At 58.4% G+C, this 18,572-nt stretch overlaps 10 protein-coding genes and 1 non-coding gene across 11 annotated transcripts; 4 read left to right on the forward strand and 7 right to left on the reverse strand.

Annotated features, from left to right (window-relative positions):
* Positions 1-48: 48 nt before the first annotated feature.
* SRV2 (suppressor of rasval19) lies at positions 49-1,401 on the reverse strand (the record flags this gene model as incomplete). The annotated part of the gene is made up of 1 exon (XM_056208596.1): positions 49-1,401. The coding sequence occupies one exon, from the start codon at positions 1,399-1,401 to the stop codon at positions 49-51; it is 1,353 nt and encodes a 450-aa protein (XP_056064571.1).
* A 231-nt stretch (positions 1,402-1,632) lies between these two features.
* On the reverse strand, positions 1,633-3,513 carry NDC80 (kinetochore-associated Ndc80 complex subunit ndc80; the record flags this gene model as incomplete). The annotated part of the gene is made up of 1 exon (XM_056208597.1): positions 1,633-3,513. One exon carries the CDS (start codon positions 3,511-3,513, stop codon positions 1,633-1,635), a length of 1,881 nt encoding a protein of 626 aa, XP_056064572.1.
* An 88-nt stretch (positions 3,514-3,601) lies between these two features.
* Positions 3,602-5,826, forward strand: MVES1_003784 (uncharacterized protein; the record flags this gene model as incomplete). The annotated part of the gene is made up of 2 exons (XM_056208598.1): positions 3,602-3,979; positions 4,006-5,826. The coding sequence occupies 2 exons, from the start codon at positions 3,602-3,604 to the stop codon at positions 5,824-5,826; spliced, it is 2,199 nt and encodes a 732-aa protein (XP_056064573.1).
* Positions 5,827-5,950: 124 nt separating this feature from the next.
* RNR2 (ribonucleoside-diphosphate reductase) lies at positions 5,951-7,141 on the reverse strand (the record flags this gene model as incomplete). Its single annotated transcript, XM_056208599.1, has 1 exon — positions 5,951-7,141. One exon carries the CDS (start codon positions 7,139-7,141, stop codon positions 5,951-5,953), a length of 1,191 nt encoding a protein of 396 aa, XP_056064574.1.
* A 574-nt stretch (positions 7,142-7,715) lies between these two features.
* MVES1_003786 (uncharacterized protein) lies at positions 7,716-9,386 on the reverse strand (the record flags this gene model as incomplete). The annotated part of the gene is made up of 1 exon (XM_056208600.1): positions 7,716-9,386. The coding sequence occupies one exon, from the start codon at positions 9,384-9,386 to the stop codon at positions 7,716-7,718; it is 1,671 nt and encodes a 556-aa protein (XP_056064575.1).
* Positions 9,387-9,509: 123 nt separating this feature from the next.
* On the reverse strand, positions 9,510-10,446 carry MVES1_003787 (uncharacterized protein; the record flags this gene model as incomplete). Its single annotated transcript, XM_056208601.1, has 2 exons — positions 9,510-10,255; positions 10,290-10,446. The coding sequence occupies 2 exons, from the start codon at positions 10,444-10,446 to the stop codon at positions 9,510-9,512; spliced, it is 903 nt and encodes a 300-aa protein (XP_056064576.1).
* A 91-nt stretch (positions 10,447-10,537) lies between these two features.
* On the forward strand, positions 10,538-12,448 carry DPB11 (protein kinase activating protein dpb11; the record flags this gene model as incomplete). Its single annotated transcript, XM_056208602.1, has 1 exon — positions 10,538-12,448. The coding sequence occupies one exon, from the start codon at positions 10,538-10,540 to the stop codon at positions 12,446-12,448; it is 1,911 nt and encodes a 636-aa protein (XP_056064577.1).
* A 384-nt stretch (positions 12,449-12,832) lies between these two features.
* Positions 12,833-13,367, reverse strand: MVES1_003789 (nicotinamide N-methyltransferase; the record flags this gene model as incomplete). The annotated part of the gene is made up of 2 exons (XM_056208603.1): positions 12,833-12,988; positions 13,014-13,367. 2 exons carry the CDS (start codon positions 13,365-13,367, stop codon positions 12,833-12,835), a joined length of 510 nt encoding a protein of 169 aa, XP_056064578.1.
* A 187-nt stretch (positions 13,368-13,554) lies between these two features.
* On the reverse strand, positions 13,555-15,228 carry PWP1 (rRNA-processing protein; the record flags this gene model as incomplete). The annotated part of the gene is made up of 1 exon (XM_056208604.1): positions 13,555-15,228. One exon carries the CDS (start codon positions 15,226-15,228, stop codon positions 13,555-13,557), a length of 1,674 nt encoding a protein of 557 aa, XP_056064579.1.
* Positions 15,229-15,320: 92 nt separating this feature from the next.
* Positions 15,321-16,508, forward strand: RPF2 (rRNA-binding ribosome biosynthesis protein rpf2; the record flags this gene model as incomplete). The annotated part of the gene is made up of 1 exon (XM_056208605.1): positions 15,321-16,508. One exon carries the CDS (start codon positions 15,321-15,323, stop codon positions 16,506-16,508), a length of 1,188 nt encoding a protein of 395 aa, XP_056064580.1.
* A 162-nt stretch (positions 16,509-16,670) lies between these two features.
* Positions 16,671-16,762, forward strand: MVES1_003792. Its single transcript has one exon. It is a non-coding gene; the product is annotated as a tRNA-Val (tRNA).
* The last annotated feature ends 1,810 nt before the right edge of the window (positions 16,763-18,572 follow it).

Here is an 18,572-nt window from a genome sequence, read left to right on the forward strand (position 1 = left end):
GGCTACGGCGAGGGAAGAGTATGGATGAATGGAAGTGTGTAGCTACGGCTAGCCTGCATGGTGGACGACGATGCTTGTGGCCTTTGCCTTGTCGCCCGCGCGCGCAAACGAGTGTTTGATCTGCTCCGGCAGCGCGAGCTCTTCGTACTCTCCGGGTATGCCTGGTACGGGAACGCTAAAATTCAGTGCGCTGGACTTGGCAGTAACCACTTCCGTCTGCATGCCCTGCTCGGACAGGTAAATTTGTGCGCCGTCCACATTGTCCAAAAGAACGGTCGGAGTCGAGCCGTTAATTTGTGCGGTGAATGAGGCACATCGAGTGACTTCGAGCGAGGACACAAGCGAATCGATGAGCACCGATGTTTTGCGACACGAAAGCAGCGAAATGGCATTCACTTTCCCCTGCACCTCAATCACGCATGCCTCGCACCCCACAATAGTGACCGTGTGGCTCAGCGCTGTATCGTCGATCACAATCTTTTCGTTCTCATAGTTCTCAATAATCCACTTGTTGCCCTCGAGCTGCTTCACGGGCGGCTTCTTCTGGCGGAAGCTCGTCGGTTTCGTCGTGACCTGTGGCTTCGGCGGTGGAGCGTGGTTGTCCGCACGCAAGGCAGAGTTCTTGTGCGTCATTTGGCTCGGATCAACCTTGCGGAGGGCACCCGTAATGCCCTCGCCCTTGTTGATCTGACCAAATAGAGCGTCCATGCCGCCGCTCAGCGCTGGTGCGGCTGCAAGTGGTGCTGGCGCAGCTGGCGTCTCTTGCACATTGTACGACGCGAGCGATACGCCATCTTTGTTCCACGTAAGCCCAGTAGCGTGATTCTGCTTTACATAGGCCTGCATCTCGGTCAGCAATCCCAGGAATGCGCGTGTCCATTCGACCTGGACGGGATCCGTATCCTTCTTCTCCTTGATCACGCGATTTGCGTAGAACTCGGCGCTTTCCTTCATGTCACCAATGTACGGTACAGGTGTTGGCTCTACAGCAACCCAGCCAAGCGCGGGAATCCCTTCGCTGATCGTGCTCATCTGATTAAACATGTGCTTGTCGCCGCGGTTCGTGTCGCGGAACGTGGCCACGCTCATGAGCTTTTCCTGCAGTGGCTTGAGCCGTTCCATAAATACAGGAGATGCTGCGCCTTCTGCAGGGCGCTGGCATATACCAGCCATCATTATAGCGTCGCGTGTGGATGCAAACGCGGTGTGGACTCGCTCCGCCTGCTGCTGGATATTGCCGCCGATCTGAGCAGACAGTTGCATAAACTTGTCCAGCGCGGGCACTACCTGTGCATCCCACGCCGCCACGGTTGGCGCAACTGTCGGAGCCTGTGCTTCGCGCGTCTCTTGCAACTGCATGCAACTGGCACTTGGCATGTTCTCGCCGCGCGGCCGCTCCATATTTTCCACGGTCGCATCTGTGTCTTCGCTCGCGCGTCCCACCGCAATATCCTCCAGACGCGATGTAGCTGCCTCGAGCCTGCTGTCAGCAACATGCAAAGACGTACCGCTTGATGAGCGTGCTCAGATTGCCTATCCCAGCCGTCAGCATGGTAAGCAGAACAGAGCGTCAACACCAGGCACAACGTCCGGAATTATGCATACATGGGAATTAGGCTACGAACAAACAAGCTATGCGTGCAGCGCTCCATGCACTGCATCGTCAATGGTATCGAGACCCTCGGAAATGCGGACTTTGAGGTCGAGTAGCGTGTGCAGTGCATTGCACATCTCGTCGTGCATCGCTGCACGCTCTGCTTCTGACGACTCGAGCCCTTCTTGCAGCTGCAATTGCGCGGCTGCGAGGCGTGCGTCCGCCTGCTGGAGCGCCATTTGACTCGAGTGCTCGATCGTACGCACAAGCTCTTCTTGACGTAGATGCTCGGCGCTAGCAGCATCTTCCTCTTCGTTTGTGATCCGGCCTACCTGGTCGATCTGGTCGCGCAGTGCGTCCATGCGCGTCACTGCAGCACGGCACGCTCTGCGCAAACGCTCGAGCGCCTCAAAAAGCTGGTCAAGTGCCTCTTGGCAAGCAGCACGCTCCTCGGAGAGGGCCCGGAACCGCGCAGTTTCGCGTGCGCGCAGTGCATCGATTTTCGGGCGCACGTCGCGGCGGATATCAAGCCCTGGCGGCAGCATCGTCGCTGGATTGCTCGGCACAAGCTCGAGCGCATCGAGCTGTGTCCTGCCCGAGAGGTGCAGCGGAAACAAGTGGACGCGCTGCGCAAGCGGCGCAAACGTCTTGAGCCGCTTCTCGACCTCGGCGTGCAGCTTAGTGAGGTGCAGCTCCACCTTCCAGCACTGCTCGACCGCGTCCTTGTTCTGTTGTGCGAGCTGCTCGAGCTCCTGGGCGAGCCATTCGCGCTCGCCAATCATCCTATCAAACTCGTCGCCAGAGATATCCTGCGCACATACCAGCGACTGCCGCCGCGCACGCTCCTTCTCCTTCTCTTTAAGCTCTGCGCGGTGCTCGTCAAGTGCAGCGTGCAGCCGCTGATTCGTGCGCCGGCTCTTTTCGAGCTTCGGGACGAGGATCTCGTCGTGGTACTTGGTAAACTTAATAATATCGCCGCGCAGCACCTGGTTCTCGTGCTGCTCCCGCTCGAGCGGCGACGCCTTGGCGGTGAGCGCAGCGAGCTCTTCGTCGACGCTGGCTTTGGCCTCCTGCAGTGCCTCAACCGAGGCGCCGAGCTCGGCATTCTTGTCCAGGAATGCACGCTCGAGTGCCGCCGTCTCTTCTGGGTACTCGTCCTGGTTATCCCAAAACTTCTCGTAGCATTTCCAGAGGAACGGAAAGAAGAGTGCGTGCAGCTCATTCTCGTCCTCGCGCTCCAAAGGCCCACTTCCAACCTGGGCACATTGTGTCCCGAGGCGGACCACCCAGTCGAGCATCGCCAGGCATGCTGGCCAGTTCTGCTGGCTCCCTGCCGCGGTCAGCTTCGTCTTGGTGAGTTCGTCGATAAAAGGATAGCGCATTTCCTTAAGCAAAAGCATGACCTCGTCCTCAAACTTTTTTCCTTCCGCGCCCATCTGGTAGCTATCATCGATGCATTCGCGGTAGATATGCTTGAACATGGCAGCAAATGCAGATTGCGTCGGCTCATGCACAAGTCTCGGATTCCATCCAGGCATACTGAAGCCCGTGTGCTCGATAAAAGAAGTCACATTCGCCTCCATAAGCGCACGCACATTCTTCACACGCAGCCGCGTATCCTTGATCGGAGGCGCACTTGCGGCTAGGGCAAGCCCGCCAGGTGCCAGAGACATGCGTCCCATAGCCATGCCCATCGAGCGCCGATGTCCTGGCGCCAGACTCATCCGCGCATTGGAAAGCCGCGGCCCTGCGTCAAGGCGCCGTGGTGACTGGCTCGCCGGCGCAGCGGAAGGGCGCACTACAAGCGACGGTCGCGCGCGCAAGCCTGTCACCGGCGGTGCGCCCTTCTGCGGCTTAGCCGCCGGCGCCCGCTTGTTTGTGTCCAGCGACGCCAGCGTCATTCGCCGTGGCTGCGACATGGACGGCTGGGAACAACAGGCGCCGCGCGTGCGAAACGCGTGTCACGTGACAATACGTATACCCTGCTGCGCCCCCTCGCGGCAGGGTATGACGCCGACGCTCGCTGCGTCGGATATTTTCTTCCGTGATGAGCATGGACGCTCTGTGCTGTTGCGCGGGATCAACTTTACTGGGAATAACAAGATGCCATGTGGTATACAGACCCAGGACCGCAACGCGCACCTGGAGCCGAGCGACACATTTGTCAATCCGTGCGTCTCGCTCGACGACGGCGCTGCGGACACGCACCTGAGGCGAATCCGGTCGTGGGGCATGAACTGCCTGCGCTACATATTTACCTGGGAGGCGATTGAGCACGAGGGTCCCGGGATTTACGACGAGTCGTTCCTTGCGTACACGGTTGCCGTTCTTCGCCGCGCCAAGGCGCATGGATTTCTCGTGATTATGGACCCCCACCAAGATGTGGTACGTATGTGCAGTGCTAACCCAAGTTCTCTCGCGCATTAAGTGGCTCCGGTGCACCGCTCTGGACAATTCTCGCCGCAAATATGGAGCCGCGCAACTTTAGCTGCACGCATGCCGCAATCATCCACGCCGAGTATCCCGACGCAGAAAACCCGAACCCCGCGAGCTCGCCGCCCATGATTTGGGCGTCGAACTATGACCGGATTGCGAGCCTGACGCTCTTTACGCTCTTCTTCGGAGGCCGCATGTACGCGCCTAAATGCATCCTTGACGGGGAGAACATCCAGGACTGGCTGCAGCGCCACTATTTTGCCGCTGTCCAACAGCTCATTATGGCCGTGCGTGACGCAGGAGACCTGTTCGATACGTGTGTCATTGGCTGGGATAGTTTGAACGAGCCGCACAGCGGCATCATCGGGTGTGCCACCTTGGAAGCGTACCCCGGCATGCTTCGCCTTGGCTCTGCGCCCACGATCCACGAAGGCCTCATTCTCGGCAGTGGCCAGCCTGTGCGCGCTCCCACGTACATATTCACACGTATCGGCCCGATCAAGACGGGCAGCAAGAGGATCGACCCGCAGGGGCGCTCAATGTGGCTCACTCCCGAGCAGGACGCCGTCCGCGGTGCCGGCCGTTTTGGATGGCGTCGCGATCCCAGCTGGACGCACGGGTGTGTGTGGGAGCTGCACGGTGTGTGGGACTCGCGTACCAAGGCGCTGCTCAAACCTTCCTATTTTGCCGCGGGCAACTTTCTCAAGGACCACTGGCTGCCGCACTGGGAGGCGTACGAGGCCATAGTCCGTGCATTGCATCCTGGCGCCATACAGATAGTGCAGCCGCCGGTTTTCCATGCGCCGCCCCGAGGCATGGACACGGTGTGCGGCACGCATGCCTGCTGCTCGGCTCACTTTTACGACGGCCTCACGCTCATGACCAAGCACTGGAATTGGTACGGTGTGGATGGATTTGGCTTGATGCGCGACAACTACCGCCACCGCCTCTTTGCCTTCTTTTTTGGGCCGCGCGGGATACGCAAAGCCCTGAAGCGCCAGCTCGCGTACTTGCACAAGGATACACTCGACTACATGGGCAACTATCCCTTGTGGCTTGGCGAAACGGGCATTCCTTTCGATATGGACCACAAAGATGCGTACTATAAGCACATTGGCGACTATACTTCCCAGGCGCGCGCAATGAACGCAACGCTCGATGCCGCGGACTCGACCTTGCTGAGCTACGCGATCTGGAACTATGCGCCGCTCCATTCGTTTGCGTGGGGCGACGGCTGGGACGGCGAGGATTTCAGTGTATGGAGTCCAGACGAGGCCGCCCGCCAGCCAGCCATGGCGCCAGCGCTCGACAAACTAGTCCGTGGCACGCGCGCAATCGAGTCGTGGTGCAGGCCGTACGCAGTATCCGTCCCGGGCGAGCTGCTCGAGCTCACGTTCGACATGCGCTCCTCCTTCCTCAAGGTGTCGCTGCGCACGCCAAAGCATGGGCTCGACACGCCCGAGGCCCTGCGCGCTGTACTCTTTTTGCCCTATGTGCACTATGGTGCGCCACTTCCCACTGCGACGTGGGGCACATGGATCAGGCGCTGGGCTCCGTGGAGTCGGCGCGGCTACAAAAGCGTCCTGCCGCGTGGCGCAATTGACGTCAACGCACTCGAGGCACTGTCGCCCGAAGAAGAGGCGGCGCTGCGTCTCTCCTTGCGTGTCAATGTCTCCGACGGCCAGTGGTCGGTGGAGGGGCAGTACCTGACCTGGGCCGTGGATCCTGCGCATACGCACCACACGATTGCATTGTCAAGAGCACCGGGCCCTGCAGACTATGCGCAATTCATGTAGGACGGCTGCGATCAATGATAAGGCGTGCAAGCCCAGATGGGATGCAATGCAGAGACAAAAAGCAACCATAGTTTTTTAATGCGGATGGTTGGCATGCGCTATCATAAAGGGTATGAAAAGTGAATTAAAAGTCTTCTTCGAGACTAAAGGCGTGGTTGCCACTGGACTTGGTCGGCTCCTCGTCGTCGGGGCGCGAAACGCCAGCCTTGGCATAGTCCGCCACCCTGCGCTCGAAAAAGTTGGCCTTGCCCTGGAGCGAAATGTTTTCCATAAAGTCGAATGGGTTCGTTACGTTGTAGTGCTTCTCGTTCCCGAGCGCGACCAAGAGACGGTCCGCAACGAATTCAATATACTGGCACATGAGGCGCGCATTCATGCCAATGAGCGAGACGGGAAGTGCATCGGTCAAAAAGCTCTGCTCGATCGTGACGGCCTCGGTAATGATGCGATTGACCGTGTCTGGGTGTGCGCGCTTGCGGAGATGGCCAAAGAGGAGGCAGGCAAAGTCGGTGTGCAGTCCTTCGTCGCGCGAGATGAGCTCGTTGGAAAAAGACAGGCCCGGCATGAGCCCGCGCTTCTTGAGCCAAAAGATCGAGGCAAACGAGCCAGAGAAGAAAATGCCCTCGACTGCTGCAAATGCAATGAGCCGCTCCGAGAACGATGCGCGTTGGTCATTGATCCAGCGCAGCGCCCAGTCAGCCTTTCGCTTTACCACCGGAATCGTTTCGATGGCATTGAACAAAAACTCGCGCTGTTTCGGCTCACGGATGTAGGTGTCGATGAGGAGCGAGTAGGTCTCCGAGTGGATGTTCTCCATCATGATCTGGAACCCGTAAAAGCAGCGTGCCTCGGCGACTTGCACCTCGCCACTGAAACGCTCCAACAAGTTCTCATTCACGATCCCGTCCGACGCGGCAAAGAATGCAAGAACGTGGCTAACAAAGTGACGCTCGCTGTCATTCATGCGGTTGTCCCAGTCGTGCAAATCCTTGGACAGGTCAATCTCTTCGGCAGTCCAGAAAGACGCTTCTGCCTTCTTGTACATTTGCCAGATCTCGTGGTAGCGGATGGGGAAAAGCACAAAACGGCGTGTGTTCTCAATGAGCAGCGGCTCTTCTTCCTCAGGGAGGTCGACCTCGCCGACAAACTTGCCGTAAATGTGGCCAGGATCCGCGTCTTGCGAGTCGGCCTGCGCGGGCTTTGCCCCTTCTTTTGCAGCGAGCTTGGCTGCGATAGCCTTCGTAGGGCTCGCATCCACATCAATCTTTGAAAAGCTCTCTGCAACCTTCTTGGAGGGGGTAGTAGTCACGGACATGATGGGGGCGGAACAACACAAACACCGCGTCTTATACGTTTTCTGCACGTCGCACCGTGTGGCGGGCGATGTGAGTCGGCCGGGATGCGCGTCCAAACGCGTGACGCCGTTAAATTGGGCGACTAGCGCGTCGTGACGCAGACTTCTGATTGGGTTATACTAAAAACGCGTGATGACGCCAGCCAACCATACCGCTACATTGCACTCGAATAACACGCAAATGCATGCGACGCGCGCGCACCGATGAGCCTGCCGTGTCGTGTTGCATTGTCTTGCTTCCGATTCTACATCAATCTATCTATGCACAGGGACGCGTCGCGCGACGCGTAGATGGGGTCGATAGGATGGATAGCGTGCCTTGAAAACAAGTTTGCGGGGCGCCCACCTCACGGCTGCATAGGCTCTCCCGTGGGTCCATGACGCGATGCAGACGCAATAGATACAAATGTTCCACGTACGGCGCGCGACCGCGTGTTCTTGTGCGTGGCGCACGCGTTCAAAGGGCTGCCCTGTCGCCATAGACGAGTGCTGTCGCACACCGCGCTGCATACTGTACACCTGCTATACTACTTCTCTACGTCGCGCTATACTCTCCTCTATCTTTTCCTACTGCCTTTTCCTCCCAGCACCGCTGAAAGATGCCACCTGCACCGGCATCATCGACACCGGCCATATAGCATCCCGCCGCCAATGCAGTCGTGTGCGAGTCTGAGCCTGTCCATAGGAATGCATTGCTTTGCACACGACGCAAGGTCTCAAACGCTTCCTTGGTCGCATAAGGAATCCCTGTCACCGGATCGCGGTAGCGCGCGGCGAGTCCAGTGATCACGCAGGTGCTCTGCCGCGGACGGAATGGCCTGTTTCGTGATGGCACAACAGGAAGACGGTCCCATGTACAGTGGTCGCCAAGCAGGAGTGCAAACTCGTCGGGCCACCCCGCATCCGGAGGTAGTTGATGCAAGGAAAGGATCGTGCGTGCTGCAACCTCCTCGTCGCGCGGGTCGGCTATTTCAGCTGCAGGGACAGCAGACGCGTCCTTTGGCGAAAGATGCATCGGCGGGGTATGGGTATCGGTGTGGGCCGATGCAGGCTTCACGTCTGCATGATGCGCTGGCGCATTCGAAATCGCACTCGGCGCGGTGTTGTGCAAATCCGGGGGCGGGATGGCATGGGACGGAGGTGCATTTTCCTGTCCTGCTGCCGCAGGCATAGGCGCTGCGGTCTCTTGTAAAGAGACACTTGGCACCGTGGCCGTGGCGGCTGTCTCGGCCGTTGGCGCTCCTGCCGACATCGCCCCTGTTGTGCTCCCGGTCTCGGCATGCATTGCGCCGCCACTGACAGTGGCAGCCAAGTGCGTCGCATCGCGCGGCAGCGCACGCCCAACATCCTCTGCAATGCCCTGCTCGTCGGTCGGCGTCGGCGTCGGCGTCGGCGCTTGCGCCTCCATTGCGGCCGTCTCGGTGCTTTTGCTTCCATCCGCCGCCTCACCCTCGACTTCCATAGCAGCCTCGCTCTCCCCTATTCTCGTCTCTTCTCTCCTCTCACGCATGAAAAATGTATTGGGCGTCATCCCAACACTGATCCAGCGCATGTACGGCCCGACAATGCCGCGCTTCGTGGACGCACGTTGCCGGACCTTGCGCTCTTCTTCCTCATGCAAGAACCGCTGCAAGCTCTGTGTATTTCCCTCTTCCATCTCGAGCGCTTCTGCGATAAGCATGTCCTGCGTAAGACGCTTGCTTCGCTTTTTCACAGGCCGCGCACGCGCAGACGCACGCCGCTCTTCTGCCTCGCGCAGCTTCGACATGGTCTCCATCTTGCTCTGTACAGTTGCACTGCGTGAGCTGCTGCGCCGCACACCATCTGCCAGCACGACTGGCCGTGCCGCCGGCGCCCTTTTTTTCGTATCGAAGGTGGGCTTTGGTGGCCGTGGCTGCGCGAGTGCTGGCCGGATCGCATGCAGCGGGAGTGCGCGCGGCTTTTTCGAGGTGCGCACACGCCGCTCCTCTTGCTCGATCCTGTCCTCCGCCTCGGCATCCTCGGCACTATCTTCCTCCGAGCTACTCCCGTCAAAGTCGGAATCGACGATATCCACCTCGTCGACCACCTGCTCAAACTCGACATCGTTTTCGACTTCGGCAAAGATGGTATCTTCGTCTTCAAGCTGCTGCTCAAGCAGCTCGCGCATGCGATTTCCCGCCGTCGCGCGCCGCGCGCGACTGTGCAGCAAAAGTTCTTCGGACATGACGCCGCAAGCAAACGTGGCGCTGGCGACTGCCGCCGCTGCCCATGTGGAGGCTATGCAGGCAGTCGAGCAGGTGCGATGCTATACAAACTTTTCTTTTCAATCCCGGTACAATCCCTCCATCTACGGAGCATCCCATATCTGTTCTTGCCGCCAAGGAGGAACAATGACGGTGTGCGCCGAGGTCGCCGCGCGCCGCGCCGTCCCACTCGAACTCGGCAATGGTGCCGGTAAAAACTGCCCCATCCCTGCAGACTCGCCGAGTGTGACCAGTGCATGGTCGCGCGGAATGGGGATCTTGTCGGCATGCAGCTTGCACAGCACATACGTCGCCTGACGCACAAGGTTCGCAAGCACGGCGTCGGACGGCAGACCTTCGTACGCAAGCAATGCAGCATTCACCTGGGCCGCGAGTGCTGCGCGCCGCTGCGGGTCGAAAATCTCCGGCTGTGGGATATGCTGTGCATCAGAAAATGCAAGCAAAGTAGCGAGCTGATCAAGCCGTGCTGCATATGCATCGCGATCCGATAGCGCAAGGTACTGTACATGCGTGTTCAGCATTTGGACCACGTCAAGCGCCGCTTTCAAAAGCGGGCTCTCCTCTGCAGTCTCGTCGCGTGCATAATCATCATACAGTGCGCGCACCACCTCGATGTAGTGCTGCATATGCAAATTGAGCCACAGGTGAAATGGATCGAGCGAGAGCGCGTGCGCTGGGATGGCACGCTCGTCGTCCCGCAGCGCTGCATCGTGCAGGTCCATCGACGGGGGGGTATCTACAGGCATGCTGCGTAGCACACCAGAGAAATGATCGTCGCACAATGCCACAGCCTCCTCGATGCGGCCGTCCATGATGGCTGCGCGCACCTCTGCGGTCAGTTTTTTTTTTTGGCGTGTACGTACGCTGCCGCGCTTCCATATTGCCTTTGCACACAGGCTGTGCATGCGCCACGTCTCCCAATCCTTGTCTGTCGCGCATGTATGCGCTCGCCGTAGCTGTATGCCCATGATGGAGCAGATAGTCCAGCACCAGCTGCCGCACTGTCCCTGCGTCGTTCATAAAAGAGCCTCCACCGTTGGACCGCCTCCATTGCCGTGTCGATGCCTCACCTCCACACGCGTCTTCTCTCCTTGTACCTTGTCTGCAACGCATGAGCACGAATCGGTTGCAGCGGACACACCGCTCGACCAAGATCCCCAATGCCAAGATACGCCCAGTGCCTGCGCGACGTGCACTCTCCGAGCGCGCGATCGCTGATGCAGAAGACGACGCACACTTTCAACAGATCCACGATAAAGGCACCATCCATGGCGCCCACACACAGAGCGACTTTGCCGGTGCACAGCGGCCGCTGCGTGGCGTGGTGCTGTGCCTTACCGGCATCACGGAAGAAAAGCGCGAGCTGATCAGTATTGCGGAACAGCTCGGCGCGCAAGTCCACATGAACCTCACAAGCCAAGTGACGCATCTCATTGCGCGCGCCGCAGGCTCGGAAAAGTACAAGTGTGCTGCACAATTCCATATGCGTATCGTGCGTCCGGAGTGGCTGTATGTGATCCGTGAGTCGTGGCTCGCTGGCGATGATGCTGTAGATATTGACAGACTTGCCGATGCACACGCGCTCGGCGCACTCGAAGGACTCACCATTGCGCTCAGTGGCGTCGACGGCGCACAGCGCGAAGCGCTCTTGGAAAAAATCACAGATTGTGGTGGACAGGTCGCTCCGCGCCTCGTGCTCGACGGCACGCTCACGCACCTCGCGTGTGCAGAGAGCGCGCGCGCGCGAAAGAGCTTTGCACGCGTCGTCGAGCAGCAGACACTTGCGCGCAAGTACGAAGCGACGCAGGCACTGCCGGCGCAAGTGCGCGCTGCGATGGCCATCCAGCTTGTACATACTGCGTGGATTGACGACTGCTGCTCGGCAAAAGCTCTGCTCCCGGAAGCAGTATACGAAGCCACACGGCCGGTCCCGAGCGATGAGGAGCGAAGGGAGTATGTTGCCGCGCGCATCACACGCACGCGGCCACAGCACGCGCCGCTCGAGGAGCCTGTCGTGCACGTCGCATCGCCCGCTACGCATGCGGCGCCGCCGCTGCATACGCTAGTGCCCACCGAGCGCAACACTACCGAGCCGCATTTCCAGCGCCGCGCCAGCCTCGCGACGCTTTCCCGTGCAGAGCGATTCGGCCAGGAGGTGTGCGGTGTGTTTTTTGGCATTCGTTTGTGTATAGCAATGCAGGACGGGGCTCGCTCGCGGCGAGTCGCAAGCGCAGTGCGCGCTGCAGGCGCTGTGTTGGTGGACAAGAGCGTCGACGCACAGTATACCATTGCACCACTGCTCGGTGCACCTCTAGAAAGTGGCACACTTGTGACGCACCACTGGGTCGAGCTGTGTCTGTACCATGAGCGGGTGCTTGACCCAGTGCAGCACTTGGCGTGCGTGCCGAGCAGTGCACAGTTGCCGATACCCGGCGCTGAACGTGTCTATATAAGTTTTACGGGAGTCGATCGCCAAGGGCCCGAGTACCATCACGCGCTTGCGGCTATTCAAGCGCTTGGCGCAGTCGTCGAGGACACGTTCAGCAAGGCGCGCACCACGCACCTCTTGTGTGGCTCAGAGGATGCAATGCGTGGGATCAAGGTGGCCAAGGCGCGCGAATGGGGCGTGCCGGTGGTTGGGTATGCATTTCTACAGGATGCGCTGAGGACGGGGCGACTTGAGGGTATGGAGCGCAGCGACCATCGCGGCGGGACGCATGCCGAGGACCACAGCGTGGACCACAACGCGTGGAGAGAGATGGAAAGCCGCCGTGGCGGACAGAGCGACAGAAGTGAGCCAGGCACTGCACTCCCCACTCGCTCCATGCTCCCATCCACACCGCAGCCCGACCCCACTATGGCCGCACGCAACCCCCCACCAGACAATTGGTGGTCCGAGCAAACGACATCGCACGAGCCCACGTCCCCTCATATCGTCTACGACGACCCTGCGGCACGCAAGGAGCACAGCCGGCTCCTCGCGCTTGTCGATGGCGCAGCAAACACGAAACGCAAGCGCTAGTGCATCAGCTCTGCCCATCCGAGGCACGCTACGACAACCCATTTCGCACGCTCGTAACTATCGCCCATCTCTTCGTCTCCGTCCGCGGTTGCGTCCCACGCGCGACCCTGCCATGCACAGCACTCGCCGTGGATACTGCGCTCATGCAGACCGCCAAACGGGGCAGCGCATGGATCGGGCGCAAGGCCGATCGCCTGTGCAGCGCGGAAAAAGCGCGCAACGGCAGGCCTTCCCGTATGAAAACCTGCGACGAGCAGGCACCGTGCGTCGCTGGTCCGCGCGAGCAGCGCCGCGACTGTATGTAGCAGGTGTGCATGTTGCGAAGATACCCATAGCACATCCGCAGCAAGTAGCATCTCTGCGCGCCCCGCAAGATTGCTGTGGTCAGCACACGACAACGTACGCTTCCTGCGCTGCGTCTCCCCACGCAAGGCCCATTGTTTGCAGCGGTAGCAAGAGGGGTGCGCGCTTTTTTAGTGCAGCAGCGTTCGCCGCGAGATTCGCGAGGATCTCGGTATCAGGGTAGTCTGTCAAGACCGTCTGTGGTCAGCAACGACCAACGCACCGAGCGAGCGCCAAGCGCAGCAGCGACGAGGCCAGGCAGTCCCGTCCCTGCACCAAGCTCCACTACGCATTTCGCGCGTGGATCTGCCCAAGCAGGGCCGTCGCCTGAGACCGCACTCGCCAGCAAGTTGGCCAGGTGGATGCCTGCATCCCATTGGTGGTGTGCAAAGAGCTTGGTATTGGTGCTCGTCGTATTTGGGATCCGGTACTGCACTGTGCGAGTCCCATTCACGTCGCACCATGAAGGGAGTTGTGTATGGGTATATGTGCTGTCGGAGCCTGGGTCTCCGTGCGCTGGCTGGTGGTAGTCAAACACGGTCAAGAGCGCGTCCTCAAAAATGTCCAGGTCCGCCATTAGGGCAAAATGGAGCAATCGGCCAGTTTTTCTGGGCGGCCATGTGGTGTACATGTGGAGGTGCGCGCCGGTGCACTGCTGCGTGGATCGCCGCGCGGCGAGCTGCGCAGCACCCTGCATGGCGCGCCAAGCCCCTGTCGAATAGATGCACGTGCATATAGAGCATGTACTATGAAGGCGCGAGCCACTAATTCATGTCTTCGTCCTCGTCCTCGTCCGTTTCAGCATCCTCCTCGAGACCGACTATACCAGGACGGTCCTGCACAGCGTCTACCTCGACAGGCTCTACTCGCGCGGGATGACGCGGTGCGTGCTCGTCCAAACGACGCAGGCGATCGCCAAACGTACGCCGCATACCTGGATTCGACAACGTGTTCCACACCTGCAGCTTGCCGACGGAGCCTGCCGCAACAACCGTCAGCGGATCGTTCGGCGAGAAGCTCGCGGTAAACACCTTGCCGACGTCCAAGTCGCGTGCTGTTACAAGATTGACGCTTCGTGGCTTGCCGCCATCGCCATCCTCTACACTCCACAGCTTCACTTGGCGGTCTGTGCCTCCCGTAAGAAGACAGCCTGGTATATGCGGCGAGATATCGAGAGCTGTGCATGCACCATCGTGTGCGACGAGCGTAAACTGTGCAGTGTCGCCCGTCAGTGTCGGCCCCAGCTGGCGTGCGTCAAAGCCCTGCACAATTCCCGTCTCGAGCGCCACAAGGAAAGCATGGTCTTTCCATCCATTCCACCGCACCGCCTCGACATCGGCAGCAATCGCAGCAACAAGCGCCTGCTCCGGCATGCGCGTGTCAAATACACGCACGGTCTTGTCGTAGCCCGCGCTCAAGAGCACGGCTGGGTTCTCTGCCCCTTGCGCCATCCCCGGGCCACTCACCTGCCACGCGACACTCTGCACCTTGTCCGTATGCGCATCAAAGCTGCGCAGCGCACTGGAACTATTGCCGGCAGAAGGCCGCGACAGATCCCAAATCTTTACCGTAGTGTCTGCAGAGCCAGATGCAAGCATGTTCCGCACACGCCTGTTCCAGGAGAGGGACAGGACGGCATCAACGTGGTAGTGCGGATTGGGGACGCGCTCCTTGGGCACGCGGCGCTTCTTCTTCCCAGTACCAGATGGCGCGTTCAGTGCGGCAGTAAGGTCCTTGCGCCCAAGGATCGCGTCGGGGTACATGCCCTCGATTGCGTCCATGTTCCAGATCTCGATCTCGGGGTCCATCGTGGCGACTGCGACGTAGTTGCCCATCGTGCCCGCAGGGCTCTGGTGGCTGCCATCCAGAATCGGGGCGGGTGCGTAGTCTAGCCACTCTAGGTGCAAAGGGAAGGCAGGAAGCAGCAGATCGTGGTGGACATAGAGGTTTTCGTCCTGCGCATTGTATATATACGCCTCGACCATCGATAGATCGTCATCTGTCTTGGCCGCAAGGAGCATGTTGTCTCCGGGCAGCACCTCGAGCTGCTCGCGCTCCTCTTCCTCGTCGGCAGGATCGTTTTTCAGCGTAATGTATGGATCGTCGTCGTTATTCCGGAACGCCTGCACACCGCGGATATTGCTCAGCGCACCCATAGCAATCGTCTGACTAGGCTTGTTATCGTACTCGTCCAGTTTATACCGACTCAGATCGTCGGGGTCGTTGGTGTTTTCGTCCTCCTCCATCTCTGCGCCGTCGTCGACGTCTTCCCAGCCGTCCACATCGGCGTTTTCTGCCACACGCAACTGCTGCTCCGCATCCTGAAGCTCAACATTGGCCAATTTGCTCACACGCTCTAATTCTGCGTCGTCCAACTCAAGCCTCGACGGATGTCTCGCTGCAATTCCGCGCGCGACCCAAGCCACGGACGAAAGCATGGCGGCAGAAAGTGGAGTGCACAAATGTTGTCGCTGGACCCGGCCGAGGCAAAAAAAAAGTGGCGCTCGCCCCTCTACTTTTTACCAGCGCTATGCTTCCTGTGGTGAAGCCGAAGAATGCGCGCTCGAAGCGCGCACTTTCGCAACGCGAGTCGAAAGAGTATGAGAATGCCAAGACGTCAATCTTTGTCAAAGGCAGCCGCACGTCGGAAAAGGTGAACATGGTGATGAAGGACCTTGCTGCATTAAAAAAACCAGAGGTGATCCCATTCAACAAACACAACGACGTGCTTCCTTTCGAGGATGCCTCCAGTATTGAGTTCTGGGGACAGAAGAACGATGCTAGCCTGTTTCTTGTAGGCAGCAGCCAGAAGAAGCGGCCAGACAATTTGTGCTGGGTGCGCCTGTTTGACGGCCAGGTGCTGGATATTCTCGAAATGGGCATTCTAGACGCGGTGGATACACGTATATTCAAGGGACCGAAGCCCAGTGTTGGCATGCGCCCCCTCTTTCACTTTTCAGGGCCCGAGTTTGCGGCAGATACGCTGGAGGGCGACCGCCTGCAAGCGGCAGGTGCGAGCTACGAAGCTTCCAATGCATTCCTGCATCTCAAGTCACTCCTACTTGACTTCTACCGCGGCGAAGAGCTGCAACCCAACAATATTGCGCTCAGTGGCCTTGAGTACGTCATCTCTGTGACCATTGCACCATCGACGAAGAAGGAGGCCGAACAGCCATCGCAGGATCTCGAGAGTCTCTACCGCGCTGCGGGGCTCTCGGACAAGATCACAGGAGGCACTCTAGTGCACAAGGCGCCGTCGTGTGTTGTGCATTTCCGTGTGTACATGGTGCGCATGGTCGCATCGGGGTCCAAGACGCCCCGGGTGGAGCTGAGTTCGTGCGGCCCTTCGATCGACTTTGAGCTTCGCAGGCGTCTCCCGGCGGGTGATCGTATGCTGCAGGCGCTCCGGCGCCCGAAGACGGCCGAGCAGAGGAACACGCAAGGCAAAGGCAAGCGCAAGAACATTGACACGGACGTTATGGGCGATATGGTCGGCCGTGTTCATCTCGGCAAGCAGGATCTTTCGACACTCAATGTCAAGAAGGTCAAAGGACTTCGCGGTGCTCGTTTTGATGAGGAAGATGGAAACCTTGCATTTGGGGACGAAGACGAGGACGGGGACGAGGATGAGGATGACGAGGGTGTTGAGGACGACGAGGAGTTTGAGGAGGAGGAGGATGAGTTTGAGGAGGAGTCTGAAGAGGAAGATGAGGAATAGACGAGTGATTCTTGTTCATGTCATAGATACCCATGCGACACACATTCCTTCAAAGCATTTGCACTATAGCGCCATCGCCGACCACCGTAGCCATGCCCTGCGGTTGCTTGCCTTGGTACACAGGCTCAAGTAAATACGCCTCATAGTACCCGGATAGCGAACGACTTTATAACTCAGTTGGTTAGAGTATCACGTTAACATGCGTGTCAACGGTTATACCGTGAAAGTCCCCGGTTCGAGCCCGGGTAAAGTCATTTTTCATTTTTTCATTTTTTTATCTCATAATTCCCGATCTTGTTTTCACCACATGGCAACTGGCGCGCATGTCTGGGGGATGCATGGCGTGCACCCTCCACGTGCCAATAACTTACCCATCTTTACTATAGGCCCAATGCAATTTTGTATGCATAATGACGCGAACAGAAAACTGCAAGCGCATCGGCATTTCGGCCTTTTGCGGCATAGTGTCCATAGCACATTGGATGGTTTATGTCATGCCAGCAAGGATTAGCAGTTTGCGCATCCTAGTTCGGTGCGATTAATCGGTAGCCTACATTCCGGGCCCCATATCGGGAACTGTGTTTGTTTTTGCCCCCTACTTGCCACAAGTTTACAGCCGAACCAGGTTCTCCAACTTCCTTCACATAACTTGACCGTTACGTGCGAAGTACAACTTGTTCTCCTATTACCGACATACCCACATCAATGTCTTTCGACCTTAGCTCTACGGTCCGTCGCGGTCACCCTATCGCGTTCGGCATTTTCGCCCTTTTCTCTTTGATTGTGGCCATCATCTCGTCCGCTGTTGTGGCGAGCTTCAACAACAATGGCCAGCCCTCTGATAAAGTTGTGCGCGACAGCACCCGCTTTATGATCTTCGCCGGTTGGTGGAGTTTCATTTTCTCTATTGTTTACGTACGTGTTTACTTGGTTTGCGATGCTGACTTGGGCAGATTGTTCTCTTCCTCACCGGTATCGGTGGTTTCCTTTCCTCGATCGCCAGCCACGCCGTGTTTATTGTACTTACATGGATCTTCTGGCTCGCTGGCTCTGCTGCGCTTTCGTCGAAGGTGGGTGACGTTAACTGCTCCGACGCGACAAAGGCCGGCGCAGTACCCTATGTTCCGAGCTGCACTGCTGTCAAGACCATTGTTGCTTTTGGCTGGATTGGCTGGATCGAGCTGACTTTCCTTCTATGCATCATTATCATGCTCGGTGTTAAGGCCTTTACTGGCGGCCGCGGTGTGAGCGATGGCTTCGCGTAAACAGGTAGCTCATGGTATTGTTGACGTTTCGGCTGACTTCGGTCGGTTGTGTACGCCTGTTGAGCTTTGCTAATTGATTAATTCATCACTATCCGCATCCTGTTTCCAACCATTCTTTTTCAAACCTTGTGACTCTACCCGCACATGCTCTGGGACCATTATTGAAACATACCCGGATAATCTAGTGATTTCTGCAGACGGACCTATATATACGGTTTTAACTCGACCTTGAAAAAAAAGGCTACATCCATACCGTGCCCTCTCGGCTTTAGCCGCATTGTGGATTTTATCGTGGTCGTTAGACTTGATGGGCGAGCTCAGTTAGTGCCTAGAATCTGGTTAGCAACACAGTCCCTTCTTAAACAGCGTTGCTTGTGTCTACTTTTTTTTTCCCCCTCCGCTTGCCGCATTCCCGCGCAACGGACGGACGCCGCGCGAAACTCGTCGCGTAGAGTGCGTCATACACGCGGGCTACCCAACGGGCAGGCTATATCCTCTGCAGCCACGCCGAATGGATTTCGGGAGTCGTGCATATCCGCGCAGCGCGCGACCCTACTTAATTCAAAAATGCCCCGTGGGCTGGCGCCTCGTTTGTCGAGCGTACAGCGCAATGCCGGCCGAAAGGCACGCCTGAGGAGCAAAGCACACGGCGCGACACGCGCGCGCTGGGACAGGTATCAAGGGAAACGCGCCAATAAAGTGGTGCTGTAAAGCAGGACGCGTCTCGTCGCGTCGCGTTTGTGTGGCGGATCGATTGGTTTCGCACGCGCAATCGCATTTCGTTGTCCTCTTAACACAC

Source organism: Malassezia vespertilionis, chromosome 9 (genome assembly GCF_029542925.1).
Source record: "Malassezia vespertilionis chromosome 9, complete sequence".
Lineage (NCBI taxonomy): Eukaryota > Fungi > Basidiomycota > Malasseziomycetes > Malasseziales > Malasseziaceae > Malassezia > Malassezia vespertilionis.